General features: G+C 34.8%; 4 protein-coding genes across 6 annotated transcripts; 2 read left to right on the top strand and 2 right to left on the bottom strand.

The window, feature by feature from the left end:
• The first annotated feature begins 466 nt into the window (after positions 1-466).
• Positions 467-4,518, top strand: Nfs1 (Nfs1 cysteine desulfurase). 2 transcript variants are annotated; one of them, XM_083044551.1, is made up of 11 exons: positions 606-723; positions 808-887; positions 963-1,079; positions 1,163-1,300; positions 1,370-1,575; positions 1,654-1,775; positions 1,989-2,146; positions 2,224-2,495; positions 2,669-2,758; positions 3,043-3,150; positions 4,387-4,518. In XM_083044551.1, exons 1-10 carry the CDS (start codon positions 621-623, stop codon positions 3,104-3,106), a joined length of 1,350 nt encoding a protein of 449 aa, XP_082900677.1. In that variant the 5' UTR covers positions 606-620; the 3' UTR covers positions 3,107-3,150; positions 4,387-4,518. The 2 variants fall into 2 exon arrangements, with proteins under 2 accessions (XP_082900676.1, XP_082900677.1); XM_083044550.1 differs by lacking the exon at positions 4,387-4,518 and having other exon boundaries at positions 467-723; positions 3,043-3,193.
• Rabx6 (RAS oncogene family member RabX6) lies at positions 3,246-4,612 on the bottom strand. Its single transcript, XM_083044552.1, has 3 exons — positions 4,433-4,612; positions 3,781-4,025; positions 3,246-3,697 (listed from the first exon to the last, which is right to left on the bottom strand). Exons 1-3 carry the CDS (start codon positions 4,610-4,612, stop codon positions 3,499-3,501), a joined length of 624 nt encoding a protein of 207 aa, XP_082900678.1. The 3' UTR covers positions 3,246-3,498.
• An 845-nt stretch (positions 4,613-5,457) lies between these two features.
• Positions 5,458-18,185, top strand: LOC145939911 (protein SERAC1). Of its 2 annotated transcripts, XM_083044546.1 has the most exons (16): positions 5,460-5,821; positions 5,912-6,039; positions 6,148-6,348; positions 6,480-6,607; positions 6,709-6,819; positions 7,068-7,206; positions 7,280-7,423; positions 7,501-7,758; positions 7,868-8,066; positions 8,185-8,346; positions 8,481-8,608; positions 8,728-8,880; positions 8,958-9,104; positions 9,244-9,310; positions 9,548-9,662; positions 14,903-15,623. In XM_083044546.1, the coding sequence occupies exons 1-15, from the start codon at positions 5,751-5,753 to the stop codon at positions 9,660-9,662; spliced, it is 2,151 nt and encodes a 716-aa protein (XP_082900672.1). In that variant the 5' UTR covers positions 5,460-5,750; the 3' UTR covers positions 14,903-15,623. The 2 variants fall into 2 exon arrangements, with proteins under 2 accessions (XP_082900674.1, XP_082900672.1); XM_083044548.1 differs by lacking the exon at positions 9,548-9,662 and having other exon boundaries at positions 5,458-5,821; positions 14,903-18,185.
• LOC145939910 (uncharacterized) lies at positions 8,609-27,219 on the bottom strand. The gene is made up of 12 exons (XM_083044545.1): positions 27,073-27,219; positions 26,565-26,692; positions 25,567-25,867; positions 24,648-25,295; positions 13,897-14,373; positions 12,078-13,689; positions 11,592-11,910; positions 11,430-11,500; positions 11,035-11,228; positions 10,809-10,936; positions 10,558-10,737; positions 8,609-10,437 (listed from the first exon to the last, which is right to left on the bottom strand). Exons 4-12 carry the CDS (start codon positions 24,748-24,750, stop codon positions 10,267-10,269), a joined length of 3,255 nt encoding a protein of 1,084 aa, XP_082900671.1. The 5' UTR covers positions 24,751-25,295; positions 25,567-25,867; positions 26,565-26,692; positions 27,073-27,219; the 3' UTR covers positions 8,609-10,266.
• Between the last annotated feature and the right edge of the window lie 769 nt (positions 27,220-27,988).

The raw sequence follows: 27,988 nt of genomic DNA, 5'->3' as shown, positions 1-27,988 counted from the left end.
GGAAAAATAAGACTTTTTAAGAACAATTAAAATGTCTATTTTTTGTTTAATGTGTGTGATCAAAGATATTTTTTACTTTTACACTATATATATGTATGAAAATATATTTACCAAAGAGAAAGGAAGTTGTGTAGATATATTAAATATGACTTATTTTATATTGATTATTTTTATCAAGTCCATTTAGTTTACTTCTACATATTTTAAAGTATTAAAATACAATATAAAATTGGTAATTATATATATTAAAATAAATCAAATTTATTATATGTGGAAATAAATTAATAATTAATTTTTTCATGATTATAAAATTTTTCATTGATTATGATTTTTTTAATGATAATGTGCATATATTTTTTTGCAATTATAGGGGAAAATGAAGGAATTGTAAACTACATAGTAATGCAATATATATATGCATGTGTGTATGCATTTGTATGTACATATATATGTATTCCACTATATAGTCATTCTTTTTTGCTTGCTTGTGTTCGTGTTCACCATTGTTAATAGTGTGGCACAAGTCACAAGACACGGTGCTGGTTAGAACGTTAGGTTAGAACATATGAGTTCGTGGAATGCATGATTTCTGATGAGAATAATTTCAGATAACTATTAAAATGTTTCGATCGACGAGGTGTTTGATATTCACGCTGAATCGCGTGAAAGATCGTTGTTTGCACACGTGCAGTCAGCACTTGTCAGACGTCGCCGAGTATGAATGTAAGTTGGGGCATTATTACCAAAATTAATGCAATATAAATATGTCAAGTGTAATATTTAATAGTGATTATTTATACATTACAGCTCCTATTACGGATGAATATAAAAAGGGTCCAACAGAAGGTAGATCCCTTTATTTAGATGCTCAAGCTACTACCCCGCTGGTAAGTTCAAAGCATGATGTCATATGATGCAATCTATATGCGTATAAAAAATTAAGACATCGAACTATTACGCAGGACCCTCGGGTGTTGGATAAAATGATGCCGTATCTGACAGTGTACCATGGAAATCCACATTCCAGAACTCACATGTATGGTTGGGAGTCGGAAGCAGCAGTTGAGCATGCTCGCCAAGTTGGTTGCCTTGCAAAATTGATTTTTGTAGTTTATGATTGTATAGTCTATAAAAAATTATTTGTGTACTTTCTTTTTAACAGCAAGTTGCAGATCTCATAGGAGCAGATAAGAAGGAAGTGATATTTACATCTGGTGCGACAGAATGTAATAATATAGCTATAAAAGGTGTAGCAAGGTTCTACAAATCGAGGAAAAATCATGTTGTGACGACTCAGACAGTAAGAAAGTTGCATCTTTATAATAAGTCCTATTTTAATAAATATAATGAATTTGTTGAACTTACCTAGGAGCACAAATGTGTATTGGATTCGTGTAGAGCCTTGGAAGCAGAAGGATTCGATGTAACGTACATTTCTGTTAATTCAAATGGTCTTATTGATCTCAACGAATTAGAAGCAGCCATTAAACCATCTACATCGCTCGTTTCTGTAATGATGGTAAATAATGAAATTGGTGTTAAACAGCCTATTGAAGAAATTGGCGCCATTTGTAGGTGAGTGTTAAGACTTTAAATTATGATTATTCTATTACAAATTTCTTTTAATTTCACTCGTTTTTCTTAATGTTATAGAAAGAAGAAAGTTTTTTTCCATACAGATGCTGCGCAAGCTGTTGGCAAACTACCAATCGATGTTAATGCTATGAATGTTGATCTAATGTCTATTAGTGGTCATAAATTGTATGGTCCAAAAGGTAATTTTACTATTACTGTAATTTATTATTATAAAAAGAGAGATATAACTTTTTTGCAAATATCAGGATGTATTAAACGTATATAATTGTTTTTATCTGTATATTGACTTTTAATAGTGAACTATTTATGAAAAATATAGTTTTTATTTGTGATAAAAAAGTTACATCTTATATGCATTCATTTTATTAATTACTTATTAATTACTTATTAAGGGATTGGAGCCTTATATGTTAGAAGAAGGCCACGAGTACGTGTGGAACCATTGCAAAGCGGGGGTGGACAAGAAAGGGGAATGAGAAGTGGCACTGTGCCTACACCTTTAGCTGTAGGACTGGGTGCTGCTTGTGAGGTATCGCAAGCCGAAATGGCCGTAAGTAAAACAAAAAGTTTATTTCATACGATTCCTTTTTAAGAAATTAAAGTCTATACCGTATGTGTAATTTTCAGTACGATCACAAATACATCAACATGCTGTCGAGTCACCTCATTGAGAAGTTAATGTCGAACTTGCCGCATGTTGTGCGAAACGGCGATCCTGTGGCTTGGTATCCCGGCTGCGTGAATCTATCGTTTGCGTGTGTCGAAGGTGAATCATTATTAATGGCTCTGAAGGATGTAGCGCTTAGCAGCGGTTCGGCTTGCACCAGCGCAAGTTTGGAGCCCAGTTATGTGCTGAGAGCGATTGGTGCTTCGGAAGATCTAGCTCATTCCAGTATTAGGTAAAATGCATATTATATACATTTCAAAATGAAGGAACTTTGCTAATTAGCAGAATTATAATACTAATTATAATAACTATAATAATATGCTTTAATAAGATAATTCTGCGATAAATTAAATAATAAGATAAATTAATAACTTTATAATCTATGAATGTAACTTTGTGAACCAGGTTTGGCATCGGACGATTTACAACATTCGAAGAAATAAATTTCACCGCAGACAATACGATAAACCAAGTGAAGCGACTTCGGGGCATGAGGTAACACGTCTATTAATTATCATATAAATTATTTATTTTTTTTTTTTTATCAAGTGTGAGATGTGATGAAGGATCTATACTTTAGACTTATATTATGAGTTACTTCGACTTTAACAATTTGAAACGTTGTAATCTCGTTTTATGGAGGGAACAACTTTATCGTTGGACGTTTCATGAGATCGTGTGATTATTTCTATCTCTACATATGCATTAATTATGCGTGACGACGTAACGTCAAGAATAAGTGCCGAAATTCTAATCTTCATTCGCTTGTTCTTTTGCAGCCCATTGTGGGAGATGATGGAAGATGGTATCGACTTGAAAACTATCAACTGGACTCAGCACTAGTGCCTCATTATCGCGTGTAATCTTTACGACCTTAAGTATACGTAGTATGTATGTTGATTAAATATATATAATAATATCGATCGTAAATTACATTAATAGATCAAGCCTAGTCGAGCAAGAGGTATAATTTCTCACAACGTATAATAAATTTTTTATTCGAAAGTCTTCACCGTCATGTATGTTAGACTCGATCTGTGATCGCGATACGTCATTTATATACGTACATCACTTATATACATACATTCTTCCTATCCTCTCTTTTTGCGACCTTTCCTCATAGAAAAGTTGCAATGTGATAGATGTTTGATATAAAAGATTTCCCTTATAATGTTATAATTCACATTGAGCTTTTAAAGTTCTCAAAGAATTACACATGTGTTTGTGATCACAGATTAACACAAACATGACGGGTCAGCTGCTTCGTCGATATAGGAAATTTTAAATCGATCCTTGTCCATTTCGTGAAGTTCCATTCGCGATCGATTAGCTTCCACCAGATGTTGCGCTATATCCTCAAACATTTCATTTATTCCTTCACCAGTCTTACACGATGTTTTGTATATTCCCGAAATCAGATTATGACATTGTTCACTGGAAAAGATTCATCTTTCTCACAATTCATATAAAAAATTAATTTAACCTAATTGCAAAAGAAAACTATTAACAATCATTACCAAAATTGTTCCATCTCTGCATCTGTGACTTGCGGCGCGATGCTCTCCAAGTCACTTTTGTTCCCACAAAGGAATATCTTTGCATTTTCTGCATATGTAACTATGTCGAGCAAGTGTTGGGATAATAAATGAAACGACGTTGAGTTATCCAGGGCAAACACCAGAATAGCAGCCTCTGCAAACTTATAGTAACTTGAGGTAACGGATGCAACTCTTTCCATACCACCAGTGTCCCATAATTGTAGCTAAAGAAATAAAAAACAAAGTCAAAATTATTCATTGGACTAATTTCAGGAATATACATAATGTATTATACTACTTGAATATATATATATATATATACCTTTTTACTATATATAAATAATTATCTATTAATGTACATATATATATGTAACATTTAAAAACCATACACAAAATATTGAAATATGTATTATTTTAATTTGTTGTGCATAGTTTATTGTACATAATTCATGCTTGATTTAGCAGAATAGAAAAGATAATATAAAAATAAATTCTATATGGTACAATTCATATCTAGGACACGATCGATAAGAAAACAATTTTTTTTTTCCACGGCAATTGCCTGATACATTCCTTGTTTTGCAGTTGACGAAATGAAAAGCAACTGGCGGAGGCAACATCGAGCACTCACACGTATTCGTCTGTCTTCAACAACGTACTCCTTATCGATATTGTCGAGGCCCAGGGTCGACTTACGATCGCTACTGGCAACGAACGTATTGTTAGCAAAGCGCCGGAATATAGACGTCTTGCCCACACCGTATTCACCGCATAGTATAACCTTCTGCTCCGTTACTTTGACAGTCGCCATGTCGTCGACGACGTCGCGCGGCACCGGCTGCGATCACTAATGACGGTGCATCATCGTGCACGTGCACGTCTCTCATTTAGCAAAATTAATCAACGAGAAATCGCGCCTCGATGTGACACAACGTAAATTTCTCAAATGCGACAATTATTATTAGACGGATGATTCATCCCTGTCCATCCCTCCTTGACCTGTCAGTCGTGACAATACGGCGGTCAATGAAACCTACGCATTCTATAGGGTGTACCAGGAGAAATATAAAAAATAGCACAGGTGTACGAAGTTGATCTTTTTATTAGAATATGTAGTATTTTTTTATGATTTAATATTGAGTCCAAAGAGTGATTTTTAATGATCGTTTCTTTAAAGATATATATCAATTTTTCATTGTATATATAATAATATCCCCTTAAAAATGAGGCAAAAGAATGATTGCGATTGAAAATACAAATAGCATATTATATTTTTGGAAACATAAATAATCATCTATTTATGACTTATAAATAATGAAAAATGAATTATGTATGTATGTTTGATATTAGCTCGTGTTATATTTCTCTAAATATAAATCTCTCTCTTTCAAAATTTCGCGCCCTTGCACAGAGTTATAGGGTACGTTCCGTTCACGCATATGCGCGCATTTACCTATAGTACACGTTACGTTTACTATAGAAAATGCGCGCAATGTGTGAAACGGAACGCACCTCTTTACAGTCTCCCATTTCTTATTTTTTAATTTGAGAGACACTGTTTTGTTAATTTTATTTTTTTTTAAAAGGAAAAACATTAGATATATTTCGTAAACATGTTTTGATTGACTTCGTATTAACAATAGTCGTATTTAGAAGATAAAACGCTTATGCAACTGTTGAGTTGTTTTTGTATGATTGGTGCATATTTTTAGATTTACTAACTATAGTTCTATCACGTTTTCTCAAAAGTTAATGATTCTGTTTTCTGAACGTAATCAACCTAACGTCAATCGTTGCTCTTCGCGCGTAGATGATAGGTTGACATTTCAAAGTATCAAAGGGTATGCATAAAATATGTAAACCGATTATATTACGACGGAATTCGCTTCCGTTTTGTCTTGTCAGTTTTGTTAAGAGAGCCGTCAAGAGTTTATGCCCTGTCGTATACAATGCGAATACAAATTTTAAGAAACTACGTTTATTATTTGAAAACAAGTGGTACTTGCGTTGTGATACTGGGGTAAGTTAAAAATATTTATCGAGATGAAAATCAAAACTGTGTTAGAGAATATGTGCGCATTACTACAGAAAAATTGTTTGTGTTATACAGAAGTTGCTGGTTCCTATATCAACTGCGACAAGTATCACAGATTGTTCGGTCTACTGTCAACACAAATGTTCTAAACTTGGAACAAACGCACGCACAGTACATTTATATCGATGATCCTCGATTTAAAGGTAATTTTGCAATATGATTATATTTCTGATAATTGTGTGTGTGTGTGTGTGTGTGTGTGTGTAACAGTATATGAATATTACTTAATTTTCTGGATTTTCTGTTTTTAGATGTGTTTATGTTTAAAAAGGACGAGGACTTACATGAGTCTGGATTGGAGAAACCGCAGACTCTTAGTGATAGATTCGCAAACTGGTGGAAGATAAAAAATCATAAAATTGCATATAAATTATTGTACAAGGCGCAACATGGGGATAAAACTGAACGATTCAAAGCTGTGACCACTCTTGGTTCTCTATCACACTTGAAAGGTAAATTTATTAATTATATATTTGATGCCTTGATGATTAATTATAGTTTTTTTTAATGGAGCAAGAATAACTTGTCGTACATAGATATTAAAGATTTGTGTGTATGTGTGTGTAATATTTATAACTTTTAGATTGGCAATATCGTCATTTGGCACAGATGTTGGATGCTAGAACAGCAGTAGCCCTTGCAAGAATGTCAAATGTCAATCTACAATTCTTTCTGCAACCACCGTATTATCATGTACAACATAACTTACATGTATGTAACACATTTATTTAAAACTTTTAAATATTTTATAAGAGATACATATATATGTTATTTGACGATTATATTAATGATAAGTAAAATTGTTTTTGCAGGATATATTAGGACAAATACATTCACTGCTGTTACATTTGAATACTTTATGTGATAATGCACATCTCTGTCTTACACAGTTCCTTAGTAAAAAATTCAAAGACTCAAATCGAGTAAGTACATGAATATATATATTAAACAAAGTATTAATTATAATACGATAATAAAAGACAATAAATTTAAAAAAATATGTATGTGTAATTGCATAGTATTATCTTTGAAATTATAAATATTTACAAAAATTAGTTATTAAATTATAATTGAGTAAAAATGACCTTTGTCTAACATATGCAATATTACAGTTCAATTATAACTTAGTAATATCATCCATGCATAATTATGTATTCAATTTGATGTACAGTATCTTGTAGAGTGGTTTGATCATGATTTGACAAGCGTAGGCCTTTCAACGGACTCAACAATTGTCTGGGATGACGAATTGCTTAAAAATTGTGTTCAAGCAATCTGCCACCATTCCTCTGTGGAACAGTATAGTAAACGTGAGTAAAAATATTATGCAATAATTTCACATATTGTTTATTCTATATATCTTATTTGGCTTTTAAATTTTAGACTTGGTCAATGCTGGAGCTTTGCCAATATTAATGGCGATACAGAAAATTTACAGCGATGACATTGAAATTTGCATATTACTGGCGAAAATATTATCCAATATATCTCTTCATTCCGAGTATTTAAACAGTATTTATGAATCCGGTAAGATAGACTCGCCCATCTTTCTACGATCTGTATCATTGCGTTGCTGATACATGACGTAAATTGCCTTTGATAAGGATGGATCGGCACATTGTCACGTTGGTCCCGCAGCGACGATATTCGTCTGTCAGCACAGGCGATCGGTGCATTAGCGAACTTGGATACGGATGGAAACGAGGGAGCGAAATATCCGCAACGTGTTTATCTTCTTCATCCCCTGCACAGAATTCATGCAGCCACAAAAATGGATGTTGTATTTCTGCATGGATTGCTAGGTGGAGTCTTCGTTACCTGGAGACAACGCGATGTAGATATTTCTGCACTTGGAGTTACAGGTTCGTCAGTATCCATGTATCATCATATAATTTTTCAAATTTTATTTTATGTGTTGTAATAGAGAATCTATATCTTTCAATTACACACAATTTACACATTTAATTGTAGATGCCAATACATTAATTCAAACTACGGATTATTTATCTACTATGATTGACGATGATCGTCCTCAGGAATTTTTTAAAGACTTAGCCCGTGATTTGCACTTACGTGAATGGAGAAAACTAGGCCAGGATTTTGAAGTTGTATTGGATGATTGTCCGCAAAACACAAATATTTGTGCACACGGACCTTACTTTTGCAAAGGGTAAATTTTTACAAATTTATATATATAGGATGATACAAATGAAAAATGTTCTTGTAAATAATTTTCATAAATGCCATGTCTTTAAGTAATGATGAATTTTCATATATGATATTTTTAGAGATGATGCCTGCATGAAAAATGATTGCCAATCTACGTCTAAATCACTATGTTGGCCCAAAGACTGGTTACCTATAGACATACCGTCTTTACGACTCATTGGTATTAATTATGGTACGAGTTTGTCTATGTGGACTCCTTTCTGTCCAATAGAAAATAAGAAGTGAGTGTTTTACATATATAATACATTTCTCATTATTGCCATCGGAATATTTATTTCAATTTTTTTTTTAAATATATAAATATAGGTTTGAATATATATCGATAATTAATATTTGATACATCACATTTGGTTAGGAACACAATTCAAGAGAGGAGCGAAGAATTTGTTGCCAAATTAACAATGGCAAATGTGGGACAGCGGCCACTTATATGGGTTGCTCATTCAATGGGTGGATTATTGGTTAAAAAGATGCTTGTAGAAGGTAAATTAAATTTGCATATATTTGTTATATGTTTTAATGTATATATCAAGAAAATCTATTATTATATTGCTATTATTATTGTAATACTATTACAAGTCATTATTATGTATTACTTATAGAGTGGAAAACTGGAGACAAACACGGTATTTGTAAGAATACCAAAGCTATCCTATTTTACGGTACTCCTCATCGAGGTTCTCATGTGGCAGCTCTAAAGCAAATGACGCAAATGTTGGTATGGCCAACAGTCGAGGTTCAAGAATTGCGCGAAGGTAATCTCTCGTTTGATAGAGAGATCCACTTAGTTCTCTAATTAATAAATAACTAATTTATTATTCTAACGTTTCAGAATCGCCACAATTGTTGAGATTACACGAGGAATTCCTAGAAATGTTGAAGAAATATCACATAGAGATTGTGAGTTTCGCAGAGACCAAACCTACGCTTGTAACCACACTAAAATTTCCCTTTCAATTCGTCAGCCTTAATTCAGCAGGTAATGCATTAAGATAATGTATTAGATTTTTTATATTTACATACGATTAAATTTTAATATTATTTAATGGCGATAAATCTAATCTTATCATCACAAGATAATATGCTATATTATACATACATATTACATGTCTTTCCAGATCCTGGCATAGGGGAATTCTTCGAGATTCCACAGGATCATTTATCAATATGCAAACCAGCTAGCAGGTAATTCAGCACGGTTTAAAGACATCATTGGTAGAATTAAAAGAAAGTCCCCTTAAATTGTATTTAAAAAATAGAAGATGCAGAGCACGCACACTGTTTTTATTAAACTGCCAATGATGTTTCGAAACTGTATATCTATCAAATATGTGGTTACATTCTTTTAATGAAATCAATTACAACATAAAAGGAAGAATAATAAATAAACTCACGGTATTTCATATTTTTTTTTGCGAATAGGCAATCATTCTTGTACCAAAAACTTTTGAGCGTGCTCAAACATCATGTTAATCATCAGGAAAAAACGACTATCTCGTCAATTGGGAACTTATTTTCGCTGGATAAATTATTTTAGGTGTGTATATATAAGTTTTATATATTTTTTTTATAAATTTGAATATGTGAAGATAATATATGTATGAGTAATTGTACAAAAAAATTTGTACAACATAACTTGGTCTCAATATCTCATCATTTATCATAAAATCATTGTCAATATAATTCCTACTTTCCTGTTGGCTAATTCTTTTTTTTCGTACTCGCAATTTTAAATACATTGCGGTAAAATAAATTGGCGTCACATATCGCTGGATGGAGTGCGATCAATTATAGAAATATTATCGATTATTTATTATTCTGACTAGAATAAATAAATTCATATTAAAGTGAATAAAAGATAAAATACAACAATGAATTCTCGATGACAATTTTCGCGAAGTAATGTGTGAACACAAAGTATTAATATATGTATGAGAATACAAAATCACAAATTCATATATTTAAAATGCAAAAGTGTAGTGTTGGATCTCGTATCAAAATATTGCGATATGCACATTATTGGAAAAACAGAATATATATATATATATTCCAGGATCTCGTAACTGCTTATCCGAGACGCCGAATAAATTAAATGAAATCTGTATTGGTAGAAAAAATTGTAATTTTTATTACCGTCAAGTTTAGAAGTTTGTGTCATAATCGGGATAATGACGGCTCGATAAATTCGTAGTACTGTCGTAACCATACTTGCTGCTATGCGAAGGATTATAATAATAACCGTTCCATTCCGATCGCCAACTATCGTATAGATTATACTTTTTGTTGTCCTGGAAAGATTTATCGACCAGAACCTGAAAACAACAGGTTCGGTATAAATATAAAAATAATTTTAAATTATAAATAAATTATATTTATATAAATATATCACGCGCGGTTAAATTAATTCACAACATGTCTATGCACATATTTACCTTATTAGAAGTCGACTCGAAAGACTTATCGTTCCAAGAGACGTCGGGATCGGTCCATATCGTATGTACCGGTTTCGAATAATCACTCGATCTGTGATTAGACGTGTGTTTAACTATCTCTTCATCATAAATAGTGGACATGGTCGGTTTTAACTTGGCTCTGTTTTGTCTATTGACGAGCTGAAAATAATTTCGTTTATTAGTTTTATTTCCAACTATACAAAAATTTCAAATAATTTTAACCAACTTACCACAGATACGCCAAACACGATAATGAATAGTAAACCTCCGACGCCTATTACTATCACCGCGATGGCCCACTGAGGTATTAACTTATCGTCCTTGTCGATATGCTGTGGTGTAATCACCTTAGGTATCACTGAGAAATAATGCATATACATTCAGGAAACAAAAATTATTTAAAAATATTTAAAATTAATATTTATATTTAAATATTAAAAAAAACTTTACGCGTACCTACGAAATCGGTGTATCTAGGATCGATAGTAAACATTCCCATCCTTAACGCACTCTTCGTACTTGTTTCATTCCACCGATTGGCATTATATGTTCTAAGCGAATCGTGGAAAATCACTTTCAGCTCCTGTGTATTTACTTTTTGCTCTAAATTGGCTAGTTCGATAAAGTAGTCTACCAGGATGCTGCCTTGACTGAAAACGATCATTATATCTTTTTATTCTCATAAGATACTGATTAATTTGTAGCAATGATGTTCAAAATACAATTTGCCAAAAAGTTTTAATATGAAAATTCTATTGCACATTCAAAGTGTTATCTGCATATTAAATTTATTCTAATCATATTTAATTTATTTCAGCATCACTGCTTTAAATTACATCAATCTTAATTACCTGAAGGAGTCGATCCTTATATTTTTATACCAGTTCATTAAAACGCTGGATTTTGAGAATATAAAGTCCATCTGAAAATAAAATATGATTTAATAAATTTAAAATGATTAGCAGCGAGCATGATTTTATGAGAGTAATAGGAAGCTTATTTATAAAAGATACCTCTCGTTCCACCTGATTCGCAAGTTCCTGCCACTCACGAGTGTTCCGATCGAACAATTCCGGCACCCACGTCGCGTTTCCGATGATGCGTATCGTGCCAGCGACCTCGCATTCATCGTCGCATATACCGGGAGTGGTCGGTCTCGGTGTCGTCGTCGTCGTCGTCGACGTCGACGATGTGCTTGAGATCTCGTTTGTACTGGGAATAAGCGACATATTCACCGACGCTACCGTAGCTGTGCGCGCAGCTTCCAACAACTTCTCGATGGAGATTGGCGTGGTGGACGGAGTTGGCCATCCGGTGAACTCCGTAGTAGCTCTGAAATTGACAATGATTATATGATTTAATGATTAGATATTGATACCTTATATGCATTTATATTGTGTTATTTTATGGTTTTTAATGTGACTTCTTGTCAAGAGTTATAGAATGTGAGTGAAATTACAGCTTGCAATGAGCAGAGATATTATAAAATATCGATTTACCTTGTCGGCCATCCTTTCTGTATTTTTGGCGTCGCTGCACCAGGACCGTCTCCACGTGGTGTATGCGGAGTAGTTATTTTGTGAATAGGCTTGCGACCGCCTGGTCTGCTAGGAAACACGATCTTCAAGCTGCCGACTTTCTTCGTAGTAGGCGACTCGGCATCGGTTCGTTCTGTGACCGTTGCATTCTGTTCGCTATTTGCATCGCCGGTTTCGCTGTGTGAAACAAGATCCTTTTTCTTTTGTTCATAATCCTTAGGTAGCAAGGCAGAGATATCGACTTTGGAAGATGCGAAGAGATCTTGAATAGAAGAGGCGATCTTTACGGGGGAAACGTCTGTACTCTTCGCTGTTGTCGATGTAGTCGTTGTCGTTATTGTGGTACCTTTCGACTTGGATTCTTCCTCGATCTTCTTATCGTAGTCAGGTGGTAACAGAGATGAAATGTCGACCTTGGATTTGACGAGAATGTCACTTAAAAGTGAACTTTCTGTAACAGCTGTGTCTTCTTTTTTCAATTTGTATCCTGGTGGCAAGAATGCGCTAATATCTTGAACGACAATACTGGTTTTAGGTTTTGTTCGTGGTGTGGTCGACGTTGCCTTCGTCTCTGTTACTTCCGTGGACGTTGCCGGTTTCGAGGAAGGCCATCTGAAATTGATCTTGGAAAGCCCCGTGCTCGGCGTAGTTCCTCTCGATAAGTAATTCCGAGGTAGCAAACCTTCTAGATTGTCGACCGTGGTCTCAAATCGCGGCTTCGCCGTGCTGATGGTGCCGGCGTGGTCTAATCTTCTATCATTGTAACGTCGAGGTACGAACTTGCTGATGACCGGCGTTTTGATTGTAGTGGTAAAACTCCTGCGAGTCGTCGTGCGATCCCTCTCGGCCAGCACGTCCAATTGCAAAGTATTGCCGGCGTTCCGGAAACCACCGGTACCGAGTATAGCGGCCGGTAGGAGATCACTCGACAGCCTGGACTGTGCCCAATCGAGTTTGTCGATGATGCTCTCCGTAGACTCGGACGAAGGCTGAGACGTCTTTTTGCTCTCGAGGGATCCGCCGTGCGCCTCTACCTGTTCCACGCGATCTATCACCGGAAACGGCAAGAAACGCGCACCCGATATGCTGCGGCTGGTCTGCACGGAGGCGAGAATCCTCGAAGAGTCCTCTGTAGTGATTATTTCCGGGTATTGCTCCGTCGTTTCGGCCCACGAAGACGACGGCGGCGGCGCAACCTGTTCCGTGGTGGTCGGTGAAGCCGTCGTCGGCACCGATATCGTGCCGTTCACCACACTTTTTGTGGTCACCACGGATACCACGGCACCGCCTATCAGGATGGAACGACCCGGCTCGACGGAGACGCTTTCGTCAGCCTCCTCTTCGGACGCGTCGAGAACGGCGAACGTTTTATCACTGCCTTCCATGGACGAGCCTTGTTCCGCATCATCTATCGGCGATATCGTATCATCGACTTCTTTCTGGATCGATGATGAGTTGGTAGATGATTCATACGAGACATCTTCGTCTTCTTCCTCCAATGCTGATTCTGGCGAATTCTCCGGCGTGATGTCTTCTTCGGATTCCGCGTCCGGATAATCGAGGTTTTCTCCGTCTAAAGAGAATGAACAAATAGAGATAATGTTATATATTACGCTTTAAAGAGATTTACATCTATAGTAAAATTATAAATATCTCAATTTAAAAGATGTCAAATTTGTCCACGGCAAGAAAAGATTATCGGAATTTTTTTCTTTTAATATCTATAAGAGAACTAATCAATTTTTCTTTCTTTTTCCTTCTTTTAGTTACTTAAACTCACCTGTGGAGTCGTATCGAGAATTATTTCCATTTTCGTATTCATCGTAATAATAATATGTATTGTCGTACTGATTCATCGGGGGATCTTCGAGGTAATCTTCATCTCTGGAATTGTCCCTCGCCTCAGTATTCGACACGCTGCTGGTTTCCGCCGGAGATCTCTCTTTCTTGGTTGTACTATTGTTGATATCAGAGGAATCTCTTTTCTCCTCCTCGACCTCTTCCTCCTCGTGCTTATCATCTTCGTATTCTTCGGTGTCGTATGTTAGTTTAGGTTCCTTCTCCTCCTGCTCCTCCACGTGATGATCCTCTTTCCCCTTCGATTTCGACGCATCCATTACATTGTTCTCGTCCAGCGAATGCACCAACGATGCATCGCTGGCCTCATTACTGGACGGCGATGCATTTCGGTCTTGCTTCTCATAGACCGAATTTGTTGGTATCAACTGTGAGAGTTTATCCCAGGATCGAACCGTTTCTGAAAATCAACAATAAATTCGAGTAAATCACGAATAACATTATCAAGAAATATATAAATTTTTACATATATATTTTTTCCATTCTATTGTAATATTTTTTGAACAAGATATTTTTTGCAGATTTAAAATATCTGATATATTTTTATAATTGATATATTTTTAATGTAGACACGCTTTCGTCTTCTGTGGCTCCGTAAATATATCCGAAAAAAAATGAGATTAATTTTAATTTCTTTTTCTCTCAGATATTTATTTACGCAATGTTACTTATGGCTTAATTTTAAGTTAATTGCGTAATTTATTCAGGCAGTGTTGTTCCCCCAGCATTTATATTTGCGAATCTATAAATCTTACTCATAATAGATAAAAATTTTATTGTATATTTAATTATATGTTCTTATATATAATTTTATTCTTCCAGCTCACGCAATTGCATAATTTTCTTAGCGATAAAAATGTTATGAGCTGCATAGCGCTGCGACTTATTCTCGCTCTTCATTAATCGCGGGAAATTTTGTCGTTTTTCAGTGGCCGATTTTCGATGGTCGTTTCCGTATAATTGTGGTCCAAGGTACAAGCTACGATACGACGGCAGTTATCCCATCCGAACACAATGCATCAGAACAGAGTGCATTATCGTAGCAAGGTGAAAGGCGAAGTATCGTGCATTTCGCCGCAGTACCGTGCATTTAAACGAGTCGCGCGGGCATAATTTATTAGCGGGGTTTGCGCAATATAAATCGGATAATAATCTCCGGGATGAATATAACTGTGGTGAACGAGTCGGAGGAGGCAGCTCTTGGATACGCCTAGATGAGATAGAGAGCAACGAAGAATACCGTAACGAGTACCTGCGATGTTATGTGCACTATAATAAAGCCACGTGAGATACACATCAATTTGCGGCGTGTGAGAGAAAGGAAAACGAGGAAAATTGCATAATATATTTGTTTACGAAAATAATTAAAGGAAGACAATGATATATTTATAATTATATCCTGATCAAAAGAGCCTCTCTCTTTCTTTTTCTTTCTTTTGTAATATTATTTTAATATTTCTTACTTATTTATATAATTCGCAATTAATATTTTATGGATTTAAATAATATAATTTTTATTGATGTTAAAAAAGCCAGAAAAGAGCAAGAAATTATATTTCTATTGCAAATAAAATTAATATGTTATATGATAAATTTATAATTACTGTGATGGATATAATTATAAAGAAAGGATATAAAACGTAATTAAAATTTCTTTTTCAAGATACATTTCCTTTTTTTTTCATAAAATGTCAGAGAAAATTTTATTTTAACATAAACTTACGCTTTTGAAGCAGCAAATTAAATGAATAACATAAAACTTTGTTTCACTTTTTCCGTTCGCTTTTTCTATTATTACAACTGTTTTCCGCCATCATTACATAATTTCTAATCGATTATAGACCTTTGCGCAGCGGTTGAGATAAAATCACTCTCTCTTTCTCTCTCTTTGTCTATCTGAGATTCTACGAGCAGCCTCGAGATATGCAATTTAATCCTAAAGTCTCTTTTGTTGTCCACGCGGTAATGTTCGCCGTTATGTCGTACTTGTATTTCAGTGTCGTAACTAGAATAGTTCCGTAGGCGTGAACGGCGATCAGATCAACGACGAGACCTCGAAATCTCAACGCGAATATAAATTAAGGCGGGATTATATATGCTACTCTCTCTCTCTCGACTACGGGAGATTAACATCTCGCTCGACCGTATGTCGCCGTATTTCTTCAATGCACGATTTCGCTGGAAATTTATTTCCAGCGTACTTGATTTGTTGGAAAACCTTGATAAGGTTGATCAAAAAAGTCTTGAAAACCTTGATCAATTAAACGCTATTAAAATTAATTAATTATTCGATAAACAGCGCGGTAACATAACGTTGATCTGCAGGTAAAAAAAAGAAGAAAACGATTTACAAAGTAAAAATTAAGGAACAGGAATAATTTTCTTCGTGCTAATTGTGTGCGCAAAGAAACTCGCTATCGACGCTCTCTTAGCAAATTTCTATTTCCTCTTATTTTAAAACTCGTAGAGAAAATTACGCGATTTCTACTACTCGCCCGCGGCTTTCTCTCGCAAACAGCCACCGTATAATCTACAATAAAATTGAAAAACGTGTTATAAAGCAATGCCTCCGTTTTATCGCACTCGTATATATGTATATGCATTAATCACGGCAATGATGCGTTTTGTAAAAAAGATCCAACAACCACCGGAATGATCTACGAGCGTCGTCCGCGGAACGATCGCGCCGCGGTTTTTAACGCGCCTCGTCCTGGAGCATGCGTGAGTTATGCGGCTGCAAATAGCCAGGATAATTATAATTACGCCGTCGACCGGCCGCGATCGCGTTCACTAAGCTTTTACAATCGGCCGGGATTAATAGATCGGCATGGAACGGGTATAAATTAAGGCGGGGTACGATGCGGCGCTACTCTCTCGCAGCGTTCATCTTACAAGGTGTTTAAAGCATCTCTCGCCTCTCGCTTCGTTGATACATCGCCGTGAAACCGACACGCACGACCTGGGGCTCTGCTTAAGGTATATTAATGAAAGAATCGAGTATATAAAGAAGGGAATATAGCGTTATCGATATATATAATAAAATAATAGCAGCAAGAGATGATGTTCCCACATGGAAAAGCGAATGATTAAAAGATTTAAACTTGGACTATTTATTAATTCATTAAATTGGATTAGTAATTTCGTGTCCATCGGAACTATAAGTCGACAATGAAATGAAAATTAAGAATATGAGATATAGAAATAAAATGCAACGTTAATACAAAGATAATAATTGTAATAATCCATCAGATCTGACTATGAAATATAGAATAATAATTTCAAACGTGAATAAAATGATAATTTCCGTAATATGAAATATTAAAAAAATGTAAATTTTGTTCTACTTCTTTAGTTGCAAAGACTGCAAGTGTCCTAGTTTTGTTGTCTATTCTTAATGCCTTATTCTTTCATTGCATCGTGGGCTTTAAGGTCACGACGTGAAGATGCCTTGGTCGAAGAAAAATCCACCTCCGTAAAATGCCAATTACATATCGTGCGGCGATGATTGCCACCTCGCGCACGCGATTAATTGACAATCGTGCATCGATGATTGCTATCGAATCGATCCGAACAACGCTGCGAAATTTTTGCGTAAATATAATAAAAACAATAAGTAACCAAGTAACAAGTGAGTGTAGATTAAACCGCGCTTTATTCTTTCCAATCAGCTGTTCGCGCAATAACTCATTCGCCAATTTGATCGTGTATATGTACTTTAATTATTGGTCGTATCCTTTGAGAAATAAATTTTTTTTTACATCGAGACATCGTGTAAGCGATATTTACACACGTCTTTACGACAACGACCAGGATCAGCTCTTGCGAACTGAGCTCTTCGAGAGACTCGAGGCCGGCTATATTTTATACTCAACAGCAGATATTATCGCCATTACGGGTGATACGTGCGAATAATGAAATCGCAGTAATAGATAATCAGTTCGCATTACTCGGGAATGGGATTAATGACTCCGCGGTAAAGATCCTTGTTCAACTTACTTTCAGCGGCTAAACGGAGCGCGACTATAAACGTTCGTGCGATGCATTTTGCGTGAAAAAGATATACCGTCTAAGAAACTGTCTCTAAGAATAGAAATATTTGTTGAAGTTTATTAAAAGTTTTATTTTTTTGAATGAAAATTTAATAATTAATTTTTTTATCTTCTTCAATAACATTCTTAACATTAATATCAATATTAAATTATCGTCATATCTCTTAATAAAATATATATCTCTCTATCAAATTGCTAAATATGTCCGAATAATACATCAGTATTACAATTTAAAAATTATTAAGCTTTTTTTCGTAATATAAATATCGAAAAAAATACGCAACAGAGCAGGACATTTTGAAATAAATTTAATTTTCTGATGAGTGATGACGATAACGAATAGAGATAATACTATGAGAATATTACGAGATTATTATGCATATCTTATGTAACTTCGCTAACTTCTCAAAATGTCTCGCGCAATTCCACGCATTGTGAGCAGACCGTAAAAGACACGGGGTCTGATTTTTTAGCGCATGTTTACGAGATTTAATTTTAATCCCGCGGATATATATAAAGAGAGAACGTAAAATTCGTAGTGTATTATAGCACGGTTATTCAAGCGGATCCTTTCCTTTTGCCAGGCTGATCCGACGCGCGCAAGCTTTTTTTATTCAACGTCGAACATTAAATATGTATCGTTGGCGTAATTCGAAAACTCTTACATGGTCAGTTTAGCGGATACTTCCCGTACAGAACGTTTTACTTTCACGATCGGGACAGGGTAAGGAAGTGCTTGTTCGATCGAAGTGTAACGCGCGGAAAAGGCATGAGAAGCTTAGGCAACGAAATTGCAGCCGTTCTCCTTTCGATCGTCCTTCGATTCGAGCTCACGGTTGCTTGTATGTTAACTTCTTAAGTACGATCGTAAATATTTCACGATAAAATTTATTCTATATTGAATTTAAACATACAGTACATGCATATATTTTAATATCCTATTTTGACGTAGAAAGTAAAAAGAGAAAAAAATAATCTCCATATAATCCTTATTAATCTTATTATAAACACTTTCTACTAAAGTCTTTTTCTTTCGATATATTGCTCAATCATCACATGTAAAAAGTATGGAAAAAAAGTATCCGTACACGTATCTTAATAAAATAAATTGAATAACTTTCACTTTTATGAATCTTCTAAAGTTTAATTCCTCATCGATATGAGAAAGTAAAGTCCACTCTATAATTTAATATATAAAATATCTATCTCCGCTAATGGAAAGTTTCATAGTTCATTAAAGCATTAAAAATGTCCTTGAAAAAAACCTGACAAAAAGCAATATCAGTTAAATAACATAATGAGATAAAAGAACGATTTCGCACGTTCCATATATCCCATAGCCGAACGCTGAATGATTCTTATCGTTGTGGGGGACGCTTTGATTACTTCAGTTATATTAACACGCAAAGTCCCGTGTGTAAAACTCGTTCTCAGAAAAAGGGGCCATTGCACAACTGTGAAATCACAGATACTTCCCACTGATACATAAAGGGAACCCCAGATCCGCTTAAACTTTGTCACTGACATTTGCGCGAGGTCACGTACCTTGCTAACGTGCTAACGCTATCACGCGCCTCTCGTCGAGAAAACTCGCTCCATTTCTCGCGTCGCTAGAAAACGAGGTGAGGAAATGAATAATAATGAATGTGAGTATTACAGCAATACTTTGAAAGCTTTGATTTTTACGTTTATTGTACCGTGAAGTATCTTTTATCTAACTCGCTCGAGACGCACGCGAGCGCGAATAGTTACGTGTTGTATATAGGAGAGATGAACGTTTTGCCTATGTACCGACTTGCTCCACAATCCTAGTGAAAACGGGACCCAAATACGGTAACACGTGTGTGTCATACAAAACACTTGCACGAGGTGCACGCACGAAAGGGTATGTACTTTCTAACTCGCGGCGAAAAGTATTTCGTTGCTTGAATGAAAAACATGTTTTTAGCGACTGATTTGATCGATGATTATAGCTCGTATAGTGCTTGATGTGAATAACATGTATGATAAAATCTTTTATTATGTAAGAGAAAGAGAGAGAAAGAAATATTAAGCTCTTTAAATCGAAATGTCATTAAAAAATCGAATGAAAAATATGTAGTCTCTAAGAAAATATTTTTATTATTTTTTTCTCATTTTTTGGTGAATGTATTTATCATTTTTCTTATATAAAAAAATACGCGTAAAATTAATGCAGAGAAGATGCAACAAAATTTGCATTCGAGATATAATCAAATAATAAATAAATGTTTCATTAATTAACATTGCATCATTTGCCTCATCTCATATTAATGAAATATTAGGTAATTATTCTGTTAACAATTACAAAAGTTTGTGCGGCAGTTATTGCACAAATTAGCAATACAGTATTCAAAGAGAAATAATATTGTACACACACATAAGAAAGTGTATTATACATCTACATTCGTACTCGTTAATGCAATCTAAAAAATTTATAAATGAAAGAAAAGCATTGCAGCGAAGTGAAATAGAGTGTAACGAGTAAACAGGTAGTAAATATTTAGTTATAGAGAGCAGTATAGACGAGCAGTAAGTAGATAATAGATAGTATTTCTCCTAGATTTTTTCCTAGTTATTTATGTGATTTTATGAACTTTCTCTAAAATGAAGATCTCTTCAAAAGCTGCCACTATTCTCGAGGAAAGGTCGAATCGTTGCTATTACGTAGAGAAATTCGCTACGCATGTATTATTACACTTTCTCAAATTCGCGGTTTCATTTCCGCGAAACTATATGTTAACATATAATCTTAGAAAAAAAGATTAAGTTTACAATGACGTGCACTTATATATTGCGATTAAATAAATAGAAATAGAAATATATAATCAACGTTTTAATCTAAAATCACTACTGTTTCCGGTAAAAAAGAATCTGCATTTTCATATAATACGTAATTTTGATACTGCTATACCAACAATTTTTTTATGTTACAAGTTTGATCCTTCAAAAAAAGCTTGAAATATGACAACGTAGAAAAATAACCACAGGCTATCTGTTAATAAATCTCTATTATCTAAATCTTAGCCTATTAAATATTATCAAATATTTAATATAAAATTTCAAATTTAAAAGAAATAAATCATTAGCTGTGCTATGTGTAATTCTAGACAAAAAAAATAAATTCTAAGTTCTTATGAAAATATAATTCTTTTAACTGTAATTACTTCGATAATATATATAATTCGTGGTATTTTACGCCACACGAATACGAATGCAGAGGATTCTAACTATATAATGTACATTGTTGTTTAGCAATCGTTTCCTTCAGGGGGGGGGGAGCACAAGCTAATACATTCTTGGCCTCTGAATGATGTGTTAGACTTTCCCAATCTCGCAATTTCGCTCGCGATGTTGCGAGGTGTTTCTGATGACTACCATCCGTGGAGGATCATAAGAGCAGATGGGCATCGTGAATCAGATTGCATTGAGAAAAGGCGTCACTCCTCTTGGAAACGAGTCGCGCGGGGAAGGTCATTTGCGTTCTGATTGTGAGTGCATGTAATATTTCTCAACTCAACGTCGATGCTCCGAATTCCTTGATCACTGTTCCGTGTCGCATGCACGAGAAACGACGAAAACGAAAGAAAAAAAAATATATAGTGCGCGTGAAATGGAAAGCGCGGAGGATATTTCTTTCGAAATAGATCGACTATGGATTTACGTCTGATACAAATCGTGTGTCTTGAATTATTTCGCAAACGTATGTATCGTGACAGATTTAGCATTTACTTTTACCGCGTATACACTATATAGCTTTTCATCTAAAAAATATCTCTGTATATATATCTTTTTCTCTCTTTTCTTTCTTACAAAATTTACTATTGTTTTTTCAGATTATATTTATCATGGAACTATTTAATGATCGAGTCGCTACGCAGTTTATTTTATCGTGATTTATATTTATAGTTAACATGTTTCATTTTATTCCTTTTCATGTTCAATTTTTATTACGAGCCTCTCCTTACAATGTACATTGGCTGCATATTTTATATATGCACTTGGCATCTCGAGATATGTGCGAATTACTTCTCCATATAGCCATGAAAAGGCAACAGCACGTACTTTATGAAATATTACTTGCGATATTGATTTCGCGAAGTGAAGAAATCTCTTTCTCTCATGAAAGATCAACGCTCGGGATGCGTTTGGCATTTTTATATCATAAACCGATGGTTCATCCAACTCTCGAATCGCGCAAATTCCTCGAGGTCCACGTATCTACCTGTCGTTTTACGAGCTAACTCGTTAAAACGATCTAAACGCGTGGAAGGTCGTTCGTTGCTGCCAATGCAGGGCTCTTAACGTCGTCCAAATTCCTCTACAACATTTAATGCTTGAAATGCATTCGAGATAAATAAAGACGCGAGAAAAAAGATCGAGACACTTTGCCGGACAACGTTTAGGACCGCATGACGTAGGGACTATTTTTGGGATCGCAGGTTCGAATAACAGCGGAGATTAGGAGGACACGACTGTTTCACTTTCTACCATAAGTATTGGAATTTTCGTGCGAGTCTTCGAGCGGGCAAAAGAGTTGTTTCGACCTTTCCGAGGAGCCTCGCGCGCGCGAGATTTCATTGGAGTCACGTGCGATTGCGAGAAACTTTCACGCGGATTGATATTTCGTTGCGGCTATTCCTCAATGCTACTGATTCAATTTTATAAAAAATAATGATTTATTCGATTTCGTCGGATATAGCTATATCTTTTTTACGTCACTTCCTTTCAGCAATAAAGAGATATCAAATATTTCTATTGGCAGTGCATGGCATTATTAATAAGAAGCTACATATATTTTAATTCTTTTTAATGTGTTGTGATAAATTATATATGCATCAATATTAGAAAAATATTTTTAGTTTGAATCTAGAAAACATCTCTATCTAATCTTGAAATACCTAAGACAAGTTATATGACATATGGTAATTTCCATGAAAGACTAATCAGTTTGATTTGCATCAATTGTTGTAAAAAATGAGATGCTCCGAGTTAATCTATATAACTATAAACCTACAAATTGCAAGAAGATTCGCGATTCCTTAAAATATAATAGCACCGCATATTCACATTCATTTCAGAATGCGTTTATAATGATGTATTCCTTACATATCCATGCATAACGTGGTACAATTGTTTTAACAATCATACATTTGCGATGTTCGCGTGCGTCGACGATCAGCATAACAATGGTGAACAAAGGCAAAAGATTGCGAAGGATTGTACGCTACTCGGTATTAACAAATCGAGAGAGAATGCGATATACACGGACAACACGACAACTCGCCTCTGTGTCCATTAGGCCCCTATACAATAAGGCCCGACCTGGACCACCGCTATTGGCAACTGTATCGCAATTCTATTGTATTGCGTATCGCGCTGCTACTTTTAGAATTACACGCGGGCAAATATCAGGGTCCGTTCGTGACCACCGACCATTATTTACGCGAACTATGTTTCGTTTCATGTATTCCGCGGTTGCAAATGAGAATATCTTTTCGAGTGCTAGTATAGTTACGGTCGCGTTAACGCGCAGACAATAATGATCGGAGAAACAAATAAGGCTGCTCCAATAAGGCGTATTTCGCAACAAGAGATTACTCGGTTCTCTCGATTCTATCCCGCATCGTTTCCTAATGATCGAGTTTCTTTGGCTAATGTGGAGTCGAGTTTGTCTTATTAACGATAATGTTCGAACAGAGTTGTTAAGTAATTAACGATTGAGAATAAGGAAATTGCTAGCGAAGATAAACTAAGCTTTATACTGAAATAAATAAGTACATCTATTTTTCAAAAACATATTTCTCAATTAATTTCAAGCAGTCTCTATTTTATAACAGAATTTTTATGTAATATTGAATGCGGTAAACAATGCCTTCTATTTATATGTTCATTGAAAAAAGTCAGCGCCAAACTGTCTTAAGAATCCATCATTAAAGTATAATGAGGTAGAAAGTAGGATACTTGCATAAGTGAGCAATACGTAAGTAGCATCTGCCGTAAAGCGAATTTTAAGATATTCCATTTTTAATTCCGTTTATTCCTGATATAATTTAGAAATTAATACTCTGATATAATTTTTAAATCTATATATGGATCTTTTTGAATGTACCACGCTAGTTTATAACGCTAGATATTTAGATCAACAAGTGTGAAGACATTCACATATATTCTCGAATTTAAAGATCTGCCACTTATTAATAAATTAATTAACAAATGGATTCGCGATAAAAACAAATCCATGAATTTAGATAGCTTATCATACTTTTCTAAAAATATTCGAGTTACGAAGGTTTATAAAAAAAATTCTTAATCCAATGATTAACGCGCGAGAAATACAAATATTCAATTTTTCAAAGCAAAGGCTCGAAACATCTGGCGATTCTATCGTCAGGCCCATCATTCTTATATCCTCCCCGAGTAATATCTTTCACATTCACCAAGAAGCGTACTCATGAAAGGCTCGCGAGAAGAGAGCATCGTTAATGTCAGCGCGCTCTGACAAGCGAAACGCAAAGCAACAAAGCGGTGTTTTAAGCATTGTCGTGTTTAAATCACCGCTAAACTCCCTCGAGAAAAACGCGGAATATCAATCTGATGAACTCACCCTCTTGGCGACTGACGACGATGAGCGCGCAGGCCAGCAGCAGGCGTAGGAGTAGGACCTGGCCGCGCGAAGCCGCTCCTCCTTCATCTCGGTTCCTCGACATGTCTCCCCTGGCTTTAGGTCACCGCCGATGTTGTTCCCGATGAAGTCGCACGCACCGGAGGTCCTTGGCCGGGGTCCTCAGCTCATCGCGCGATCGACCGATCGGTCCTCCATTCGACGCGGCGTCGCGTCCGCGGATCGCAGCTTCAGTAGACGCGAACTGTCAACCTTGCCGTGTTAATTCCGCGCGACAAGTACCATCGCTGCGAAATACGTGGTGCGTTCGTCCGCGATCAAGGCACGTTTGTCACTGGCGAACGTGCGAACGGATAGAAAGCAAAATCTCCCACTTTCACTCGAGGCGGAGCTGGCACGTCGAGGCCGCCAGGATCCACCGTCCCTTCCACGACGATCGCTATGCCATGGATCTTTCCTCCTCCATCTCTTCTCTTGCGATCGACGGATCTTACCAGCCGCCCGTGCGTTTTGGCGCTCGTGAAAATGATGACCGGGGACAGGGAGGAGCTGATGAGAAAGGGATCCCGATGACAATAGCTGCGGTTCTCGTCGGCAACGTCCTCACGAGAATCACGCAAATCTTGCATCCTATTTCACAGTAATAATACATGAAATATTTTTAGAGTACCTGAAGTGTTTTCAATTATTTAAAAATAACATGTTCAACGAGCATATATATATGTATATCAATAACATATACTTTAAGATAAAAATGAAGGTTTTATAATACGTTAAAGAAGATTCTTATAACAAAAATCTGATACATAGATTTTATTAATAATAATAAAGAAGCTGCTCTTCTACAATAATCTACATATCGATTATATTACTATATAGAATGGCAAGAGATGGGACTCACCTATGCCCAAGAATCGGATTTCAGGGTCTCTCACACTTCCTCGACCTCCAGGCAGGCCTTCGCAAAAATTTGCTCTCCCAAGTCCATCCTGTTATCCTACCCGTTCGTTAACCCATACTGGTCGCCGGTGACCTTTACCGGTCCGCCCATAACATCGAATATAGATTGATACCCGGATGAGACGCAAAAAGAAAAGGATGAGGTCGCAAGGTTGGGGAAAACGATGTCACATGATGTAATTCGATCGATGATCACGCCGATATTTCATTGACAATATATGCTCGATAACGCATCTCAAGATCTGAAATAGTATTTTCATTTTTGTTACAAATTTGTAAAAGATTATTCCTGGAATTTTCCTAAGATATTATATCGTTTAGCTTTATAATTTCGTATCTTATCGTTTTATTAATTATACATAATTATTCGAGATTTAAAATGTTAAAATAATAAATCGAAAAAGCTCTGGATATATAAATATAAATTGAATAATAAAAGGCATATAGATATTAAGTGTAACAAAAATTATTTTTAAGATCCTCATCTATATACTTATTTTGTATTTTGTACAAATTTAATATCTGGTTTTTTAATATCTATTTTTGTACATATATCTGAATTTGTATTTAAAATATTATTAGAAATAAAAATAATGTTCTTTGTCTTTTACTACAAAGAAAGACAGTATCTATAAAGAAATTGAAGAAATTTTTAATCAACAAATGTTAAAAAAAAAAACAGAAATTGTTTTTACATAAAGAATGTGCGACGTTACTTTTTAATTAATATTTTATATAAATATCTTAGAAAGAAAATTTGTTTTCGACAATAAAAAGATGAGGAGTGCTCTAATAATCTCCGCGAAGATGTAAGCTGGATGTTCAAATTTCGTAAGCTTTCCGTGAGAATTTCAGAGTGAGATTGTGCTCTCGATTGTTTCGTACATATACTGACGTAACGCTCGCTAGTTTCGGAGTCTCCACCAGCTGTTTACTTACCAATTTATATTCTTACCGAAGTAGCAGGAAGTGCAATGCGCCGTTGTGTATCGTAACGGTATAGCGAGGATGAAGATATATAAGTATTTGCATGGCACTCTCTTACAGCGACGTCCTTATTGATATAGCTGTTCCAATAAATTTTCGTTAATGTATCAAAATCTTGCATTATTTACAAATTTTTATATATAGATATAAAACATATGTAATTGAATATATCTAATATATATGTAATTGAGATTAACAAAAAAAAAACATATGATATGATATAAAAATTAATAACCTATTTAAAACATTATTTTAAAAAACACTCAATTAAAAATTTCAGTATAATATATATTTTGTTATCTAAATATATTAGAGATATAAATATAATTCTCTTTGTTAATGACTTCTTAATGAATAATATATTCCAACAGAACTATATATGTTTCCACAGGAAAGATATATTTATTTATTAAGATAAAATGTCATTATTCAATTGTAAAAAAATATGTATTATTCTTACTTCAATTATTTTCCATTAATTTCATGTGATTGAAATACCAATGATCATATAACTTCTATCATTGAAATCGCTATTTTATATATATCCAGCACATATTGAATTCTTCGATATTACAATCTAACATTCAATCCACCATTAAAATCACTGAGTTATTGTGCTCGTCAGAAAACACTTGTATATCAGAAGCATTTGATCACTTCAGTCTCTACATCTAGAATACATTGCAAGAACTAAGATGGACGAAGTTTATCATCTCATGGTCAATATGTTATTTCCTACAAGAAATTTTAAATATTAGTAAATTTTCCTAAAAATATTAGCAAACCACACAAGTATATTTAAAAAAGAAAACAGTATTGTATAATACAAGTTTTTAAATTGAATAAATTAGAATAAAATCCTTACTATCGACTGATTGAACTATCATTCAAAAGAACAGAATAAAATTTGACTCACTGATTCTCTTTGTCCTTAGTTATGAATTACAAACTATAAATTATATTTTATTAATATTCATCTTTACAATATTAAAAAAAAAGAACAATGCATTAAACATCTTATATGGTTATATTAGATTTTATGGCAATTTTAAAATTGAAGGATAATCGAGAAAATCATAGGATTGCTGGAATGACACAATAATTTGTATAATGATAAAATAGTAATATTTTTTAATAATTTTACAATAACTGTTATTTTTTTTTATTAGAAAATCAGTGCGTTTCTTTTATCCAATGTTCTCAATTTTTTGTGTAATGCTTGAACTTGTGTCAATTTAAACATAAGATGTTAGACGAGTATATAGAGAATCCACTCATTGCATTGTTATGTAAAATAATTATGTTACATAGTATCACTGACATTCATTTTCAGTGAAGTCTTATTTAATATTGTTCAACAATAATATATATGTGCT

The sequence above is a fragment of the Prenolepis imparis genome, unplaced genomic scaffold, assembly GCF_030444845.1.
Source record: "Prenolepis imparis isolate NDT839.2.m4 unplaced genomic scaffold, iyPreImpa1.0 SCAF_8, whole genome shotgun sequence".
NCBI lineage: Eukaryota > Metazoa > Arthropoda > Insecta > Hymenoptera > Formicidae > Prenolepis > Prenolepis imparis.
The sequence above is the reverse complement of the archived record's forward strand: the minus strand, read 5'-3'. Positions and strand labels throughout refer to the sequence as shown.

What these genes read in the sequence shown, in the direction of transcription:
- LOC145939910 (XM_083044545.1), bottom strand. Translation starts at nt 24,750, where the DNA reads ATGTCGAGGAACCGAGATGAAGGAGGAGCGGCTTCGCGCGGCCAGGTC. An exon ending in CGTCGTCAGTCGCCAAGAGG is followed by an intron (nt 14,374 to 24,647) that starts GTGAGTTCATCA and finishes GTTGATTTTCAG; the next exon opens with AAACGGTTCGATCCTGGGAT. An exon ending in ATAAGGATCGACTCCTTCAG is followed by an intron (nt 11,229 to 11,429) that starts GTAATTAAGATT and finishes GATCGTTTTCAG; the next exon opens with TCAAGGCAGCATCCTGGTAG.
- LOC145939911 (XM_083044546.1), top strand. Translation starts at nt 5,751, where the DNA reads ATGCGAATACAAATTTTAAGAAACTACGTTTATTATTTGAAAACAAGT. An exon ending in ACTTGCGTTGTGATACTGGG is followed by an intron (nt 5,822 to 5,911) that starts GTAAGTTAAAAA and finishes TGTGTTATACAG; the next exon opens with AAGTTGCTGGTTCCTATATC. An exon ending in CGTCAGCCTTAATTCAGCAG is followed by an intron (nt 9,105 to 9,243) that starts GTAATGCATTAA and finishes ATGTCTTTCCAG; the next exon opens with ATCCTGGCATAGGGGAATTC.
- Nfs1 (XM_083044551.1), top strand. Translation starts at nt 621, where the DNA reads ATGTTTCGATCGACGAGGTGTTTGATATTCACGCTGAATCGCGTGAAA. An exon ending in CTCAAGCTACTACCCCGCTG is followed by an intron (nt 888 to 962) that starts GTAAGTTCAAAG and finishes ACTATTACGCAG; the next exon opens with GACCCTCGGGTGTTGGATAA. An exon ending in TAAATTGTATGGTCCAAAAG is followed by an intron (nt 1,776 to 1,988) that starts GTAATTTTACTA and finishes TTACTTATTAAG; the next exon opens with GGATTGGAGCCTTATATGTT.
- Rabx6 (XM_083044552.1), bottom strand. Translation starts at nt 4,612, where the DNA reads ATGGCGACTGTCAAAGTAACGGAGCAGAAGGTTATACTATGCGGTGAA. An exon ending in TTGAAGACAGACGAATACGT is followed by an intron (nt 4,026 to 4,432) that starts GTGAGTGCTCGA and finishes TTATTTCTTTAG; the next exon opens with CTACAATTATGGGACACTGG. An exon ending in GCAGAGATGGAACAATTTTG is followed by an intron (nt 3,698 to 3,780) that starts GTAATGATTGTT and finishes AATCTTTTCCAG; the next exon opens with TGAACAATGTCATAATCTGA.